The sequence below is a fragment of the Lactuca saligna genome, chromosome 5, assembly GCF_052625555.1.
Source record: "Lactuca saligna cultivar CGN05327 chromosome 5, ASM5262555v1, whole genome shotgun sequence".
NCBI classification, from domain to species: Eukaryota; Viridiplantae; Streptophyta; class Magnoliopsida; order Asterales; family Asteraceae; genus Lactuca; species Lactuca saligna.
This window is the reverse complement of record NC_136421.1, coordinates 152,442,823-152,462,516: the sequence shown is the minus strand read 5'-3', so window position 1 is coordinate 152,462,516 and position 19,694 is coordinate 152,442,823. Positions and strand designations below refer to the sequence as shown.

Genomic DNA, 19,694 nt, shown 5'->3' with positions numbered 1-19,694 from the left:
CATTCATCGTTATCAATAAACTCTAATGCTTCAAGTTCACCATATGCATAATCCATTCTTACAAGCACTTCATTCCCTCCTATGTATTCGTTATACATATAAATGTTAATCTTAAACACTACCATGTCAATATCAACATTTTCTACATTGATGTCCTCATCCACCAAGTAGTCATTGGCTTCACGGTTATCATTATCTTGATCATCATCTAGGTTGCTAGGACTTGAAAATTTTAATTGATCCCCAATAAAAGGCTCAAATTCTTCAAATGCTCGAACAAGGTCATTTTAAATATGTTTGTATGCTCCATGTAACTTCAACATGTGCTTAACGTATAGCTCACCTATATCCTCTATATGAATAACATCATATATTGGAGGTTGTTCTTTAACAAATTTTCTTTTCTCCATTTCTTGATCAATGTATCCATGTTCTTGGTGAATGGTTCCCTCACCATCTAAGAAATTCAAGCATATCTTTTTACCATAAGAACTCTCACCCGAAACTCACTTACACCTATTACTAGGTTTTGGAGAGATGAGATAGGTCATCAATTTTGTTGACTTATGCTTAAGATAGACATTTGTAATCTTTTTATCCCTAATATATCGTGCAAGATTCAGGACATCAACATCATTACCCAAATCCCTTAGTCAAAAAATCCAATATGCTATGGGGAATTCTTAAATGATATATAGTAAATGACTAGATGGACAGTGTAACCTAGTTCCATCATTATCGAGTCTAATGCATGAACAAAAAACTCATCTATGTCTAGCAGGTTTATGTACCTAACTTTTCCATACATATATCTAATGCCTGAAAATTTTATGAACTTTCCAACATGATGAAGCTTCATAGAAACCATTAATTTTTGTTATGCTCAAGACAAAATAAATAAAGAAGCAAGTTAGTAGCTTTTTACTACTATACTCATTTATTTTCACGGATAATTATCTCATTAATGAAGACTTAAGAACTTACCATATACGATCATGTATAAAAATGTTGGTTAATGGTCGAATTGTCCACATTTAAAACACCATCTTCAAACCAATGTAGACACAATGATAGAAATCATGTCTACTTCTATTGTTTTCTGGGGTTTAAGGATGAGAATGGAGGAGAAAGAAAATGAAGAGCCAACCAAATTTCGGGGGCACAATTGCGAGTCTAGATTGGAATCTATTTCCATAAAGACGACGACAATGTTAAGACATGAATAAACCATTTTACATTATGCAAGGGGCACGTGGGGCGTGATAACAGATCCTTTTTAACAAGGGTTAAGTCTAGGGATCAACTTCACAAAGAAATTAGGCCCAAAAGACCAAATCCATAATTTGGACAGTCACTTAAATGTACCCAAAGAAATAAAAAAGGGAAAATGACATGCGAAGGTAATTACCTTTTCATTTTGTCCACGATTAGGTAACTTTGTTTTTTTTTTTGTACACATTTGACCATTTAACTTGTTAAATGTGTTCACATATTATCATTGTCACCTGCTACAGCAGGTGACAATGATAATATGTGAATATATTTAACAATTTAAATGGTCAAATTTGTACAAACAAAGAAAATTGTCTAAACATGAACAATTTTTTTTTACAAATTTCTTAATAAAATCTATAATTTTTTACAATATTTTTTCACATTTTTTTTTTACAAATTTCTTAATTTTTTTTAATAATTTTTGACAACATTTTTATGACTTTTTTTTTATTATAGGTTTTCTAATACAACTCTTTAAACTATGCTTATAATTTTTTTTTCAACGTTTTTTTTTATACTTTCATATAATTTTAATACAAGTGCTTTTAAACTAAATATTTTATAAATGTTTTAAAATTTTCTTACAAGTTTTTTACTTGTTTTCTTAGATTTTCATACAATTTTTTTTATAACTTTCAAACATTTATTTCTAAACTTTCTTTACAATATTTTTAAAGTGTTTCAAAGATTTTGTATGACAATTTAATATTTTTTATAACATTTTAAATATTTTCGTTAATTACTAGTTTAAAACGTTGTATTAAAAAAATTAAAAGTTTATAAACTTCTAATTAAAAAGTATTAAAAAGTTGAAATAGTTTTAAACATTTACATTATATAGATTTTTTTTTATTGGGAAAACTACAATAAAGCCCTTACGTATTGGTCTCATAATCGATTTACTCCCTATACTTTTTTTTATTCAATTAAGTCCCATAAATCAGTAATCATATTCAATTTAGTCATTTGACCCGGTCAACAGGTCATCCAACTTTCAAAAATTACATTTTGGCCCATATTTCAAAATTTATTACAAATTTGGTTCAAAATTTACACTTTTGGCCCAGATTTTATATTTTATTACAAATTTGGTCCAAAATTTACCCTTTTGGCCCAAGTTTTAGAATTATGTTATGAATTCATCATATATTTAGTTTTTTTACAACTTTTTTCTCAAAAAAAAAAAATTTGAATATGTTTTTTCTTTATAAAATCATATTTATATAAAAAAAAACATATTTTCCCATAAAAATCTTATATTTTCTATATAAAATTTTTTTTTTTAAATTTTTTGTATACGAAATACCTATTTATAAAATTTAGTATTTATTAAGTACATAAATAGACGTATTTAACAATTTTGTTTGACATAATAAATTATATTTTACATTTCCATTTATAAATCTTTTTGATAGCTATATAAATAATTATTTGTTGTAATTTACGTGTAACTAATAAAATATGTAATTAAAACCAGTTTAATAAAAATAACATAATATATAGTCAAAAGAGATCATATTTTCAGGCAATGATACAAACTAAAGGGAGTATAATATTAAACTTAAAGAGATCCTATTTTGATTATTTTTTATATATTTTAGTTTTATCTCTTTTTTGTAATTGATTTTTCGTTATGTTATGATTTAATTTGATTTTGTTATAATGAATTCTAAGATAATTATAAAAAAAATAATCAAGGCTAATATAATATGGATGAAAAAGTCTCAAAGGAGACAAAAACACAACAATCATTTAACATGGATTCAATGGTCTATTATTTTTCTGTAATCTGGAGACATACTTATTTTATCATATGTAAGTGATTAAAAGCAATTCTTTCATTTTTTTTTTTTTTTTTTTTTTTTTTTTTTTTTTTTTTTTGCGTTTTAAAATAAAGGTTTGTAGATATTTCCAAAGAAGGTTTGAATAAAATATTTACTATTAAAATAAATTATATTTAAATAAACTAATTTTCTTAACTTAAAATAATTTTTTTTCTTAATTACTTTTTCTCAATAATTATCTGTAATTAATATAAAAAACTAAATTGCAAACTTAAAAGAATTTTCATATATAAATAGATTCAATCAATTGATTTAAATTGTTTTCAGAAAAATGCTACAATGCTATATATGAGAAAAATTCAAGAAACCATCTACACGATAAATAAATACCTAATTTTATAACTAGGTATTTCGTATACAAAAAGAAAAAAAAAACTAAAAAAAATTATATAGAAAATATAAGATTTTTATGGGAAAATATGTTTTTTTTATAGATATGATATTATAAAGAAAAACATATTCGATTTTTTTTTGGGGGGGAAAAAGTTGTAAAAAAACTAAATTTATGATGAATTCATAACATAATTTTAAAACTTGGGCCAAAAGGGTGAATTTTGGAACAAATTTTTAATAAATATTAAAATTTGGACCTAAAGTGTAAATTTTGGACCATATTTGTAATGAATTTTGAAATCTCGGCCAAAAATATAATTTTTAAAAGTTGGATGACTTGTTGACCGGTAAAATGGCTAAATTGAATACGATTACCGATTTTTGGGACTTAATTGAATAAAAAAAATATAAGGACTAAATCGATTATGATGTCAATATATAAGAGCTTTATTGCAGTTTCCTTTTTTTATTTAGTAAGTAATATTTTTTTTTTTATTTTTTTAAAAGACACTTCATACTTATTGTTACATATTTAATTTATTTAATTTTACTGTTAGATGCTATTTACTTTAAAAATGTTGAATATGCTTCAAAACAAAAGAAAAAAAAATATAAAAGGCTATATAAAATATTTCACAAAACAAAAAACATATTTATTAATTAGAAAGTAAAGTTTAAAATTGATAAATATTTCATTAATATTAAGAAAATTATGGGTATTTTAAAAATAACGTTTAAAAAAAATAATACAAACAAATATGAAAAAATAAAATCGCTATTAAAAATGAGAAAAATGACTTACCATGGTAATTAACTTTTTGTTTTGTTAACATTTAAGCAATTTTTTTTTGTATACATTTAACCATTTACTTGTTAATTTGTTCACATTACCATTGTCACCTGCTATAACCGATTACAATGACAATATGTGAACACATATAACAAGTTAAATAGTCAAATGCATACAAAAATAAAGAAATTACCTAAATATAAACAAAACAACAAAGATGATTACCCTTGTAAATCATTTTCCCAATAAAAAATGTCATAATACGAAATAGCAAAATGATACCGATACAATCAAATCGAATTTTTAATATACAATGTCATAATAAGAAATAGTCTTTAACATACAATGCGATAACAAGAAAGAAAAAAATATATACAATGCAATAATCTATTCTCACAACCTTCGTATATTTTATCATAGGGTACAAACTAAAACGTCCGATTTGTAACGAATAACATCCAACACATGCATATGAAAATATTTCATGTGTTCTCTTCCAAATATGCACACATACATACATATATACATATACTTTTCCCAAAACAAGATGGAAACTTTTGTCGTTTGTTTGTTAAAGCACCTACGATCAAGAGCTTAAAACCTCACTATACTAATTATACAATTACCATTGTCGTATAGAAAAAGGAAAGCTTACAAGCCGAATAAAAGGAAAATCATTGCTTCAAAATTTTCTACAATTTGTTTCTTGCAATTAAAACCCTAACTTTTCTCTCTCCTCCAACTTGAAGGTCAACCGTTCTTCCATTGGAACTTGTCCACATGTCAACGTTCTTTGCCACCAAGCTATGAGTTCATCCTGGAAATCAAATATCACATCAAACATATTTTCATTTATTTTTATTACATTATCGTACTTTGAAAACTTTACCAATTATAACATTGTACTTTTTAATTATTTTCTTAATAAGACATTATACTTTGAAAAATATACCTAGTTATAACATTGAAAATTGCTTTTTATTTGAATGGTAATATTGTAATTTGTAAGTGGTAGATTTTCAAAATAAGATGCTAAATAAAGAAATCAATGAGAATACATTGTTATTTCTTGCATTTAACCCTATATACATCAAAAAGGGAAATTACAATAACTTTACCTCAAGAAAATCACAGTTGGAGATGTATCGACTTTCAACAAGGCATTCAACGCCTCCAATGTTAACCCGTATAGGCTTCTTGGATCCTTTTGATGGATTTTCATCTTCATGGTCCCACACATATCATAGTAAAATAGTTAGTATCAACAATTTTAAGTATTCTATTCAAATATTTTTTGATTCTCTCCCTTTAAAATATGTAAAGAAAAGATAGTTTGACTTTCAAAGTCAACTTTCCAACTTTTCAAATCCAAAATTGACATGAAAATCACTACAAACTTAACACCAAATTTTTTAGAACTAAGTAACCAATTTCTCTAAAGATAAACATAATTCATAGTATTTTTGGATTTGAAAATTGGTACTTTGACTTTGAAAGGTCAAAACTTAGTTATGAAGTATGAGGCAATACCTGTTATGCAAGCAACATAATACCCTGCTTCCCCTACTCCTTCTTCCCATTTTGCAAGACGCAAACGTAAGAAATATCCATCTAAATTTGTGAGGGGTAAATGGGAATTCATCCATCTGATATTACAAATCCATAATAGAAATCAATAATAGAAAATACAATAAGAAATGGTAAAGAGAAAGCTAAAACTCTTACTTGAGGATATCTGTTCGAGACAATCTAAGGCTTCTTATGGTGTCGAACATTCCTTTAGGTATTCTGTGTATCTTCTCTTCATTCAACAAGTTATTATTCCCAGAAGTCGAAGCAATTTCATTAAAACTCGATACCTTCTTCTTAAAGAACACATTTCCATTCTCATTTATCTGTAAACAATCGCGTAATTCATGACCCGTTTTCCCACAAAAGAAACATTTTGACTTTTCCACAGGTTTCTCGAACTGGTTCATCCCACAAGAAGCAGAGGCGTCAATGGTGGATGAATCTTTGGCTACTAAAGTATTTACGTTGGAGGGTATTTTTGGAAAAAGACGAGTGATCCATAAGTTTCCGAATGCTTTTTGGTTCAAATTATCATACGGGTTATGATCATCGGATGCTGTTTTATCGAACAAAATGATTTCTTTAGACGCGTTAACAGATTTATCGTCGATCTCTGTTTTTGTTTCGAGTCGTTTTGGATCTTGTGAATAAAGCGATTGAAAAACAGTTTGAAACCCTAATCTTTTGTTCTGATCATCGTCAATTGGACGAGGAGCTTCTTCTTGATAGGGTTTTACGCTTTTCACCATGGTTGAAATCCAATTCATGAAAGAACTATCTTGTTTGACCACAGGACTATATTCTTGACTCTGTTTCTTGATTCGTTTACTTCCAGTAATCAACTGTTCTTCAAATCTCCACCCCTTGTTCTTTTTTGAAGATAAATTAGCACTGTTACAACTTTCCATGCTTTTATGGCTCTCATCATCATCTTCTTTACAACCCTCTACTCTATTTTCACCTCCTTCTTTATCTTTCTCTGAATTTTCCAAATCTTTAACAATGACATCATTTTCAGCAGTTTCTTCCATTTTTTCAAGAAAAGGCGCACTCGAACTACCCTCTTCTTTTAATTCTTCACCCCTTTTGACATTTATCTGTTCTTGTGTCATTTTCAACGGCGATCCAACATCCATGGTGAATCTGTCAGTGTTTTCCACCTTAATTTCTAATTTCTCCGGCTCATTACAAAGTAGTGGCAGAAGATCAGCAGTTCTTCGGTTTTGTTGACCTAAAAAAACAAATTCCAGAGGGTGTTTGGACTTGTCTTTTGAAAAAATTAATTAAACAGATGTAATAAATCATAAATCATGTTCGAATGTGCTTGTTCTGCTTAAGTTGTAATAATACCAATCGACTTTCTTTTCCTTATGTAACATGAAACTTGTAAAATTTGTAAATTGTAACAATTTACAAAATTGCCCTTATTGTCATGTTATGTGTACCTGTGTGAGCAAGAGTTGATGTGAAAAAAGAGGCATCGATGAGATGTTCATCAGCTTTTGTGTCAGCAAAACAGGGGCTGCATCCAGCACACTTGATGGTTAGACCATTTTGCGTTGACCAAACCAACTCAGTCAAAGGATGAGGTCTCACAAATGGCTTTGTATTTGTATTTGTATTTGTTGTGTCTATTCTTGACCCTAAATCTGCATTTGCACCTACACCTGAATTACTAAAAGACTCCACACGTTGGTTTGTAGCACCAAGAGAAAGCCCCAAATCAATCTCTTCATTCATGTTCTCCATTACCCTACTTTTCATACCAAATCCCAAAAAAAAAAAAAATATCATAAACAATGCAAGGTTAAGTGTTTGAAAAGTCTACCCAATTGTAGCAATATCATCCAGATGATAATTGGGTGGATTTTTCAAAGTATGATGATGTAAATATACTAAGAAAAAGATTGAAAGTACAATCAGTTATTCGAGTGCTACAAGGATGTTTAATTTGCTTGATAGGGTCAATTGGCCATTGTTTAACTAAGTGCTAACTAAATAATCATTTTTCTTTGAAAAAAGCTAAAACATATTAAGGGAACATAGATACGAGTAAATCAAATTGTATAAATCAACGCCGATGAAATAAAACAAAAACAAAAAAATTAGTCGATTATTCCGTAAAAACGAACAAATGATTAGTAGGAAAACAATAAAATCAACATGAATTCTCAAGATTTGACTTTATTGCATCGAAAAGAGACCAATCTTTGACCTTCGACATTCGAACTCTTAACTGGAAGTGGAAGGCTAAGGCGATCAGAGAACAAACCCTATTAGCAAAAATCGATTACTGCACTAAGCTATTGGTCAAAAACGACACTTAATTTGAGAACAATTAGGTTCGATTTTTTATTTTCAAATTTGATTTCAGATACAGAGGAAACTACTCAGATACTTAGCTCAAAATCTGGAGCAAATTTACATCAAGGAAATTTGGGGGGGACTAAAATTATCAATTCCAAATTCAATTAAAGAAAACCCACTTACCTGAAAACCCCCAAAAGCCATGAATTCGATTCAACTCTTTCAAAACCCAATCTGTTTACCTTATTGTTTCTGTATTCAGGTGGACTCAGTTCATCCAATTAGTGAGGAAACTAAATATGGACGAATGCATACGTTTGTCAAATACTAAAAATAGAGGAGAGAGAGAGAGAGAGAGAGAGAGAGAGAGAGAGAGAGAGATGTATGGATATATGATTTCATGCATAGTAAGCTCTTTTCAAGTCCCCATTGTACATACAGCTGCTTTTGGCGTTGTGGTTGAAGATCTCCCACGTGGAAACTTTTGTATGGAACCTGCTTTACGGACAGTTTTACAGAATCTTTCTATTTTGGTTTATTTTGGAATCCAGTCCCTCAAGTTTTGATTCGATTTCAAATTTGGACTATAATTAATTGTTCTTGTTACTTTGGTTATTTGTTTCATTAAGCCGTAAGACCCCAGTTAGTTACCCATGATAAGATATGCATATACAATTTTGTATCGTATTGGCATATAATGGATTTAGACTAGGATTGAGATTAAAGTTGATGATGGATTAAACATGTGATAGTATTTTGATTGATTGTGTCATGTATGTTACCAGTTAACTTGTTGAAGTGAGTGTACAAAGTCTTATCATTGTAGTATTAAAATTCGATAATGTCATAATATCCAATTTTAGAATAGATAAACAAATACTAGTTTGTTATATAATTGTAATTCCACAAGCATAATTCACCGCTTTGATTATAAACTTTGATATTCTTTGTAGATAATGACATCCGTTGAAAATGATACTAACAAAGTTAACTTATAAAAAATCTTGGGCGTTTGGATTCCAGAAAAAGACTCAGCAAAGCATAAACACATATTGTACGCACTAGAATCTGACTTTAAATTAAAGTTTGTATAAATACGTTGATTTTTTTTTTTGTAGTACGTTTTTTGTTTATAATTCTCTTAAGGTGGATTATTTGTTTCGAAGTTTCTAGTTTTGAAAAGAATTTTTTTTGTCAAACTAATAATATAACAAGTAGGGATGGCGATAGAACAAGTATGTGATGTGTATTGGTGATCACAATCTCATACTTGATTATAAAATTGTATTTCAAACATGAAGTATGTGATGTGTATTGGTGATCACAATCTCATACTTGATTATAAAATTGTATTTCAAACATGATCGCATCTCATACTCAGTTAGTAAATACCCATCGATATATGATTATACTTATGGGTATTTGGTATCCAATTTATGATTTTAATAAAATAAAATATACTTGTTCGAATTTTTATTACCTACAATTCAATCGTAATCGCATCCAAAAATAATTAGAATGTAATAAATCTAATTCCCAACAATATTAATATGCATACATATAAAAATTAGAATGTAATGATAAACAAATCAATAATCAAAGAAAAATATTAAAAACAATGTTATATATATATATATATATATATATATATATATATATATATATATATATATATATATATATATATATATATATATATATATATATATATATATACTCGATCCCAAAACCATTTGCCCAAACCTAAAAGTTTCAGGTTTGGTTTTTCCCATTAGAAGCGGGCATTTTAGCCATTCCTATTAACAAGTTTCAGTAAAGAACTTTAATTTAGTAAAACACAACAACAATTTGTAAGTCTAATAAGAATATTAGGGATGAGCATGGGTCGGTTTTTGGCTAAAACCAAACCAAACCGTAGAAAGTCGGTTTTCGGTTTTTAAACCCATATAGGTTCGGTTTTTACATGGTTCGGTTTTTTGGTTTTCCGGGTTGGGTTTATGGGTTTTCGATTTTAAACTGTGGGTTTATAAGCTTCTGTTGTTTTCTAGTTTTTGGGTTCAAACCCGGTGAAAGTACGTAGCGATAAATTGTATTGTATCTACTTTAAATATACTAAAATAAAGAGTACAGATTCTAGTATTCTAAAAGCATAAAAGTGTTTAAAATATCAAAGTTTATCATGATTAATAGTTTGTTGAAAATAAACATAAAGTAATAAATGGATAAACTTTAAAGTCTAAAACTAAAAGCTTAAAACAGAATAAATAATATGTGTGTGGGTTGGTTCGGTTTTATGGGCGGTTTTATACGTCAAAACCGAACCAAACCGTTATTTTCCGGTTTTTGTAAAATTCAAAACTAAACCGTTGGTTATTGCTTTGGTTTCGGTTTTTCGGCTTCGGTTATGTCGGTTTTTTTAAGTTTTTCGGTTTGCAGTTCGGTTTTTGCTCATCCCTAAAGAATATGATAAGGCATGAATAACATCTATCTAAAATAAGGGTGAGTATGGTGCGGTTTTCAGACCAAACCGAACCGCAAACCGCATGGTGCGGTTTTTGCATACTTAAAACCGTTGGGTGCGGTTTTGCAATGGTTCGGTTTTTCGGTTTTTAAATGCGGTTTCGGTTTGTATCGGTGCGGTTTCGGTTTTTAAACCGTGTTAAGAATTTGGTGCAGTTTTTTTTTATGTTTTTTGTGCGGTTTTTTAAAACTGTAAGAACTAAAACCATATGCACATAAGTTTGTATTGTGCTTTTTTTTTTAATACATTCATTTTCAGCTCAAAACAAAATTACATAATCAAAAATTATAAGTCGCTTAAAATACAACTTGTGACCACTCTCACAAACTAATTAATGATTGAAGGTTGGTTGATTTTGACTTAATTTGTTACAAGCTTATTACATGTAATCGATTAGTACGTTTGGCTAACAATAGAACATTTTTTTTGCACCCCATATGGTTTTATACAAACACAAAATAAACATATAATAAATATATTATCGTTTATAACTATTTTAAATAGAATGTATATAATATACATTGATTGATTTATTACTATACATGCTTGCGGTGCGGTTCGGTGTTGATGGATCGGTTTTTAGGATAGAAACCGCACCGCACCGTTGACCTTCGGTTTTTGCAAAAATTAAATACGCACCATTGGTTTTTGCATCGGTTTCGGTTTTTCGGTTGCGGTTTTGTCGGTTTTTCTTTAGTCGGTTCGGTTTTTGCTCACCCCTACTAAAATTTGATATAATAAATACTATTACACCAAATTCGATGTTGTAGTATCTATCTATGAACACCAAATTTGGTGTTGAAGTTTCAATTGCTATTTTTTGTTCTTTAAGTTTAAGTGTGTGTGTGTGTGTGTATATATATATATATATATATATATATATATATATATATATATATATATATATATATATAAAGTTTTTTAAGTTTAAATTTATTTCACTACAAGAAAATTTCGATATAGCTAAAAAAATCCACAACAAAAAGATGAAATTCCGTAACTATATTAGCTATGGAATTTGCTACGAAATTTGACAATCGGATTCCATAGTAATTATCAACTTAGTAAATTTTTTTGCTACAAAATTTTACTTTCATATGAATTTTGCTACGAAATTTAATATATAGCAAATTCTTTAATGAATTTTAAACCTATATTCCCTTAGTAAAATTTATAGCCATATTTTCGTAGCAAATTTCGTAGGCATATTTTCGTAGAAAATTCCATAGAGATAGTTCCTTAGGAAATTTTGTATGCATATTTCATAGGCATATTTTGTAGCAAATTACATAGATGTGTATATAAATTAATGAAAGGGTTGTCTCATTTTAAAAGTTAAAAATCTTAGTATTATATATATATATATATATATATATATATATATATATATATATATATATATATATATATATATATAGCGAGAGAGAGAGAGAGAGAGAAAGAGAAAGAGAGATAGGTTCAAATGTTTCCAACAAATATTGTGTGCCTAAATGCACCAATCAGAAATTAAGAAAAATTAAATCATTATTAATGTAGCACCTGGTTCCCGGTACGTACTCTTTTCTATTTACATTTTAAAATAATACATTTTTGCCTTGGACTCGGCGAGTTGATGGGCCAACTCGCCGAGTAGGAGTGGGATAAGGCGCGAGAATTGGACTTTAGACTCGGCGAGTAGACCCTGTTTGGGCAAAAACCCTAATCCGGGTGTTTGCACCCTATTTAAACGCTCTAACTTGGCCTCCTTTGTCCCTAACACTTCCAGAGAGCTGCAGAGCGAGACCCTAGCCCCCATATTGTTCTTGAGAGTGTTTTTGGCTTTATGGAGAAGGTTTGGAGATTAGAAGAAGAAAGAGGTGGTTGAAGAGTGCAAGGAAAGGAGTAGATGCGAACTCTACTCAGGGAGAAGCTTCCATTCAGGTAGAAAAGTCCCTACCTTGATCTTTAGGTCATTAGTTACCATTTTTGTCCCAATTTGGTGGTTTTCAAGCCCTAAAACACCAAACTCCATGTGTTGTGCTTAATAATCCGAAAGGACTTCAGATCTAGAGTTATTGGACGAATTAGAAGCATAAAGTTTCTGTGGTTGAAGTGATTGAGGTCCCCATTGAGTGTATGACCTCATTAAGAGTTTGGTTTTGGCCTTTTGATCTTATACGGCCATGCATGCACGTAAAGTTTGCAACTTTACGTGAGAAGCATGCTCAAGGAACATGGATCTATGGTTTGGAAGCGTTGCATGTATCAGATTTGGTCTGTATGGGAAATGGGTCATAGGGACTCGGTGAGTCAGGAGGAACTCGGCGAGTTCCATGAAGATGGCCTTAGACTCGGCGAGTTGGATGAACAACTCGGCGAGTCCTATGAAGATTGCATGGAACTCGGTGAGTTGTTCTTTAAACTTGGCGATTCGGGTCGCGGGTCGGTTCTATCGTCCCAAGTAATGAGTTAAGGGTGATTCAGTGAGTGAGAAGAAGGACTGGTCAAGTAGGACCGGGTTAATAGGAGAAGGACTCTGCGAGTCTATGCCGTGACTCGGCGAGTCCAGTCAAATGGACGTTAACTTTTACCAAGGAGTTGACCTTGGACCAAGGGAGGGTCAATCTTTTGACCTAAGGGTATTTATGAGTGTCTAACCTATGTTTATGATTTATAGCCAGAGGATTTGCGATTCAGCAGTCAGGCGCTCAGCAAGCAGACTTCAGCAGCTACTTTCGAGGTGAGTAACCTTCCAGTAGCGGTGGGTCTAAGGCCACAATGTCGGCCCACCAGTAGGAGACGTATGATAGATGATTATCTTTGTGATATCATCTAGGTTTGCTACTACCTGATATGTTATATGCTAGCATGATATGTTGTATGTGATAGTAGTAGAGTTCGGTTGTTAGGACTGAAGGGTAGTCAGACACCCCAGGTACATTTGACAGTATGTGATGATATGTTTGCATGCTGGTTTGTTATGTTATATGCGGTAGAGGTAGTAGGAGGGGACCAGTCCCCGAGTTCGGTTGTTAGGATAGAAGGGTAGCTCAAGCACCCCAGATATGTTTGGTAATATGTTATGTTATGTTATATGTGATAGTAGTAGTAGGGGGTGATAGTCCCCGAGGTTAGGTTGTTAGGGCCGAAGGGTAGTCAGCACCCCAGAACAGCTTGACATGGGTAGTCAGCACCCCAGAATGGCATGACACGGGTAGGTCGGCACCCCAGAATAGCCTTACCGGGTAGGTCGGGCACCCCAGAATTGCCTAGCAGTATGTATGTTATGTGATTATATGGTATGTGGTACAGTGGGGGAACTCACTAAGCTTCGTGCTTACGGTTTTCAGTTGTTGTTTCAGGTACCTCTTCTGTCAAGGGGAAGGAGCTGGCACGGTAGTGGCGCATCACACACGCTCTTTTGATTTCTGCACCAAGAGTCATTCTGGGATTTTGTACTCTAACATTTTCATGTTTTATGTCTTGGTTTACGGCCACGAGACATGTTTTAACAAATATTATGATCGTATGATATTTTGTTACAAACACTTTTTCAAATCGCTTAATTAAAAACGAACTTTTTGGCCCGTATTTTTGAGATGTTTCAATTAATTAATATAAGGGTATGATAGTAATCTTGGTTATATCTTATTATAGTAAATATTTAAACCATTTAATATCCCTTTAATTTAGTAAAATCAGTTTTAAAACCCTGTTAGGGTGCAAAGTTATTCATGTTTAACTTTGTAATGTGTTGACTTATGTAAAACTCACTTGCATGTGTTGCATTAGCCTTTTGACCCATGAGATAGAAAGTGAGAGAGAGAGACATGTAAACACCTCTATATAAGGTGGGTTTAGTCCACTTGTAGAGGTGTGCTTGAGAGGTGTAAAAGTGAGTGTGTAAGTGTGTGTTATTTATGTAGATGTAGATTTATGTCCCTTTTTATAACACCATGCATATTTAATACATCTCTTGATCACCCAAATCACCATGTTCATTGTGCAATCTTTAATTTCGCATGTCAAACCATATTCTTTATGTCACTACAATTGGTATCACAACGGGTCTTCAAGATCGATGTGATTTTTGAAGAACGATTCTCAGTTTGGCAACATTTGTCACAATTTGAAGCATTTTTGGTGAGTCTCTCTCTATGATCTCTCTTAATTTCATTGAATTCGTGCGTTGCGTTTTTGATTTGTGATCATTTGTCTCGTTGGATCAAATTTTTCTTAAAAAACCCCAATTGTTATGATCTAATAATTCTTTTGTTGATCAAGGTCCGATCTAATCTCATATTTGTTTGTTTTGATCAAATTTCAAGCCCAAATGTATTTTGTTACTGTTCATTCCAAAAGAACTCGTTGTTATTCACAAATAAGCCCATTTCAAAATCCAATTTTGATAAAATCATTGTTCATTGGATTTAATTCAGCCCAATTTGTTTGATCTATTACTGTTCACGATTTTTGATAACTGACCACTCTTGTCTTCACGATACTTAGCTTCATAAATTTGTTCTTCCAATCTCACAGTTGAAGTCGAAAATCGATTCTTGTCGATTGATTTTTTTTAATCGTTTGATTTGAGTTTATTGGGGGTCTAATTCAAGTTTTGGTGTTAAAGATTTCATGTTCAAAAGCAGTTATGTATGAGAGATGTACTTCGATTTTGACTTTTGTGGAATCAATTTTGATTGAAATCGAATTTGAATTGAGTTAATAAAGTTTAAAATCAAACTTGATTTTAATAGTATTTGTTCGATTTTCATGATATTGGTTGTTAATCTGACTCGAAAATCATACATGTGTAATTATAGTCAAATTTGACTGGTTTAGTTTGAAGTCAAAATTGATGATGTTGAGTTCAAGTCGAATGTGTTCATTGGAGTTGTTTGTGGGTTGAACGTGTTTTCTTTTGATCATTCGCATCGAATGATTTGAAGTCGACTTTGGTTTGAAGAAGTTCGATTGATGTATGCTGTATGAATCAAAAGCATTTTGTGACTTTAAAGTCAAAATCATTTGGTGGGTAAATGTATGCGAAATTGATTTTTTTTAGTCATATGCAAACGTCTTTAGACCAGTTTTGTTCATTCGCATAGAACGTGATAACGATTTTGGGTCATTATAAATTGATTTGAAGATCTTCGCATATTAGATCGACTGGTTGTTGTCGATGAACATTGAAATTGAAGATTTAGGAAGTTGATTGAAATCTAATGGTTGTTGATTTTGAGAACACGATACTGATAACGAAGGGGTGGGATTGATTGTCGATTGCTTGGGTTGAATAATCGAAGGTTGTTTTAGAGTTAGTCGAGATTTTGAAGTGAGAATAATGAAACGAGATTTGATATATGGACTTGATAATGAAGACTGTGAAAAACAAGTTCAAATGATTGTTGGGGTTAATTGTGAACTCTGATTTATCAAGAAAATGAAGCATTTGAATTTCATACAAAGGGATGAAGTTTCATACGAAGGGAAGAAGAAAGCTTAAAAGTTTTGTATATAGCCCTTGAAGTTTCGACAGTTTGATATGTTTTATAAAATTTCGTATGTTTGAAGTATGGTACAGAATTTTCGAAATTAGACCCTATATCTTCGAAAGTGTGACACATTGTATCCATCTTCCCATGTTGGGACAACTCTTCGTATGTTTAGAAGAAAAGTGCAGAAGTTTTGAAATCAGCCCCTGAAATTTCGACAGTTGGGCAGCAAGTACCCAAATTCGAAAAAGAACTGTTTTTACTGAGAAGTTGAAGAAAATGCATTTCAGGCCCATGCAGTTTAAGCAAATTGATGCTTTCTACCCAGCTTTGGAAAAGGGGGAGAGTTTTGCATCTTTGGTTGTTTTGGGCGCACTGGGTCGCTGCAGAATTTAAAACTGACAATTTCTACTCATTTTTGAGAAATTTTGTCAAAGGCGGTCCGTGAACGAAGCTAAAAATTGAAGATTTTTTGGATTTTCCGGATTAAAGCACAAAGTGTATGCCACATGTTAAGGGTGAGTTTTGACACGAAAAATTCCGAATAGAGCACATTCTCTTTCCTTGAAGGTTTTATAATCAAATCTCGATTATAAAAAGGGGAGAAATTTATATGGAAATTCGAACTTGAATTTTTCATATTACGTGGATTTAAAGACCAAAGTTGTAACTCCCCGATTCTCAGGTATTGCTTAAATAAGATTTATTGGGTTAAGCTCTACTCGACGAGTTTGTTGACCTACTCGTCGAGTAGCAGCGGGATGGGATCGCATGTTAAGTAACCTACTCGACGAGTCCATGATTGGACTCAGTGAGTAGGAGCTGGCAGTGGAAACCCTAAATCCCAGGGTTTGCACCTCTATTTAAAGGAGCCTTAGCCTCCTTTGGCCTCTTTACAGTCTTTAAGATCCCCCGTAAAACCCTAATTCGTGTATGTGTGCCTTGGTGTGGTGTTGAAGCTTGGAAAAGAGGATCTTGGAGGAATAAAGCTAAGAGTGCAAAGGAAATTGAAGCAAGGAAGGAGTGGGAAGCAGGATTTACCTCAGGTAGCATCCTTGGAGGTATAAAAGTGCCATCCTTACTTCTTTTTTTCCCTTTTGTTGAGTTCTAAGGCTTTTTATGGATTTTCAAGTTGGTATGATGAACTATGGGCTAGATCTGAAGTTGTAACTTAAGATTTGGACCCTCCTTGGATTTTAGAAGCATAAAGTCACAGTTTTGGTTGTGATTGAGGTCCCTCTTGGGCATGAAGCCCCATTAAGAGCTTAGATTTGGCATTTTGAGCCTTTAAGGCCATGCATGCACGTAAAGTTTGCAACTTTACGTGATAAGCATGACCTAGAAGCTTGGATTTGTGATTTGGAGCCGTTGCATGGATCAAAACAAGTCTGTATGGAAAGAAGACTGAATGGACTCGACGAGTCGCAAAGTTGACTCGGCGAGTCACATGAAGATGGTCGAGAACTCGACGAGTTGATGACCAAATCGGCGAGTCCGATGAAGATCGCCATAAGACTCGATGAGTTGAAGAACAACTCGGCGAGTCAGATGAGTTTTCTATGGGATATGTATGAGTGTGTATCCATTGAGTTGCAAGGAGGGAACTCGATGGGTGACCTTAAGTTTAAATCGAAGGAACTCGACGAGTCACTCCGATGACTCGGCGAGTTGGAATGTACTTCAGGGAACTCGACGAGTAGCCGAGGGTACTCGGCGATTCGAGGTCAACATGGACAATGACCTTGACTGAGGACTTTGACCTTGACCAGGGGTTGACTAGTGGGTTATGGGGTACCTTATAAGGTTAAAGACTTATGAGTATATTGTACTATGATCTTAGGTGGTGGAGCCGGTGTCGGGTTATCCGAGGGTTGGAGTGTATCTTCCGAGTCGACATTTGCAAGGTGAGTTATCCTCACTATATCGATAGGGTCTACGGCACCAAGGGCAGCCCTTTAGTTGTTATTGTTACGATATGTTGCATGTGGTTGTGATTTGTTAGTTCGGAATCGAGGTAGACAGTATGTTATGCTCTTATGATCCATAGGGATTAGTGTGTTAGTGACCTGCTAGGTCGATACTCTAGTTATAGGAGAATTCTATGATTGATGATCAGTGTGACAAATATGTTTGATGTTTATACCTGCCTGTATATGATAGTATCCGCACATTGTTATTTGCTTGTGGCTGGGTTGAGGCGGTCCTGCTTTATGCTGAAGGCCAATATACCCTATGAGCGGTCCGAGGAGACTGTAGGCCCATGTGGCGGACCAGTCATACCGAAGGCTTGGGATGGACTCAGATAGACTGTAGGTCCGGTACGACGGTCCATTCAGGCCGATGGCCCAGTATGCATGTTGATTGAATTGATTATTATTGTTGTGGTATTGTCAGTGTGGTATTGGTATTTTGGGGGTAGCTCACTAAGCTCTTGGGCTTACGGTTTTCAGTTTATTGTTTCAGGTACTTCAGGAGATCGTGGAAAGGCGAAGGCGTGACTGTTTCGCTCCTCATCCTTATGTTATGATTTTTGGGACACTCTTATGGAAAATTATTTGAAAACATTTTGTAAACAATGCAGTTATTTGATATTCTAATATGTTAGAACAACATGCTAGTGCTAGGCTAGGGATCTTTAGGAATCACATGATAAATTTGCATGATTGCATGATGCCTATTAGCCTAGGGTTTCTTGTATGTGGAATTGACATCATAACTGTAGATGTTTAGTGGATGCATCACGGTTGTGCATAATAAAGACCTTATAGCCTGAGAATGTTGATTCAGCCTTCGGGTAGGATTGGATATTCGAAAGTCTATTGGGTCCAGCGTTATGTGCAGCTAGCATGCACTAGCACTGCAGGGGACGATGGAAGTTGTTGGGTTTTGAGCATTCTAACACTCCTAAGTGTACATGCAACCCTAAATACCTTGGATCTATGTTTTCTCTATTATACATGCAAATAAGAACATCCAAGGTATTATCCTAATCTAGCATACAAAACATGAATATAACAAGATAAAATACATACCTCTTTGATGTAGAAAGTCTTCATGAAGCTTGAGTGCCTAGCCCCAATAGTGTGGAAGCCTCAAATGGAATCACAATCATCAAAACACTTAGAATAACTTGAGAGAGTTCTACACTTCATGAAATCGGCTAGCCCTCTCTAGAATAATACTAGTGGCCGATTTTGTCAAGAATAATATCTTTATATAGTGTTACAATTAGGGTAAATCCTTAATTGTCATGGCTTTCCATTTCCTTGGATCCATGGGTTCAAATACACCATGGAGCATCCATGCACCATCCTATGGGTTTTAGCCCAACTTGATTATCCATGGAGCATTAGCCCACTATATAAGTATGGATGATTTACACAATCAACCCATATATTTAATTAGTCTTGTTTTGATCACTTAATTAATCCTAGATTAATTCTTGATCAATACTAATTAAATAATCTTATTATTCTTATTATTAATATACTAGAACTTATAATATATTAATAACCATAAGTGTCTTATTTCTCTCATTATAGTCTATCCAAGTGCATGATGGTATGCAACCCAAATGG

The 19,694-nt window shown here is 32.6% G+C and overlaps 1 protein-coding gene and 1 long non-coding RNA gene across 5 annotated transcripts; one reads left to right on the top strand and one right to left on the bottom strand.

Moving 5' to 3' along the window:
- Nucleotides 1–4,615: 4,615 nt before the first annotated feature.
- Nucleotides 4,616–8,514, bottom strand: TZP (zinc knuckle (CCHC-type) family protein). Of its 4 annotated transcripts, none has more exons than XM_078956709.1 (6): nt 8,305–8,514; nt 7,260–7,570; nt 5,968–7,045; nt 5,773–5,888; nt 5,361–5,464; nt 4,616–5,059 (listed from the first exon to the last, which is right to left on the bottom strand). In XM_078956709.1, exons 2-6 carry the CDS (start codon nt 7,561–7,563, stop codon nt 4,955–4,957), a joined length of 1,707 nt encoding a protein of 568 aa, XP_078812835.1. In that variant the 5' UTR covers nt 7,564–7,570; nt 8,305–8,514; the 3' UTR covers nt 4,616–4,954. The 4 variants fall into 4 exon arrangements, with proteins under 4 accessions (XP_078812835.1, XP_078812836.1, XP_078812837.1 ...); XM_078956710.1 differs by having other exon boundaries at nt 7,260–7,567; XM_078956711.1 differs by having other exon boundaries at nt 8,364–8,514.
- Nucleotides 8,515–17,681: 9,167 nt separating this feature from the next.
- Nucleotides 17,682–18,726, top strand: LOC145047490 (uncharacterized). The gene is made up of 2 exons (XR_013682252.1): nt 17,682–18,020; nt 18,580–18,726. It is a non-coding gene; the product is annotated as an uncharacterized LOC145047490 (long non-coding RNA).
- Nucleotides 18,727–19,694: the final 968 nt, after the last annotated feature.

Coding starts and splice junctions, on each gene's coding strand:
- TZP (XM_078956709.1), bottom strand. CDS start 7,563: ATGGAGAACATGAATGAAGAGATTGATTTGGGGCTTTCTCTTGGTGCT. Junction 5,889..5,967: donor TCTCGAACAGATATCCTCAA/GTAAGAGTTTTA, acceptor TTGTAATATCAG/ATGGATGAATTCCCATTTAC. Junction 5,465..5,772: donor TTATGTTGCTTGCATAACAG/GTATTGCCTCAT, acceptor GGGACCATGAAG/ATGAAAATCCATCAAAAGGA.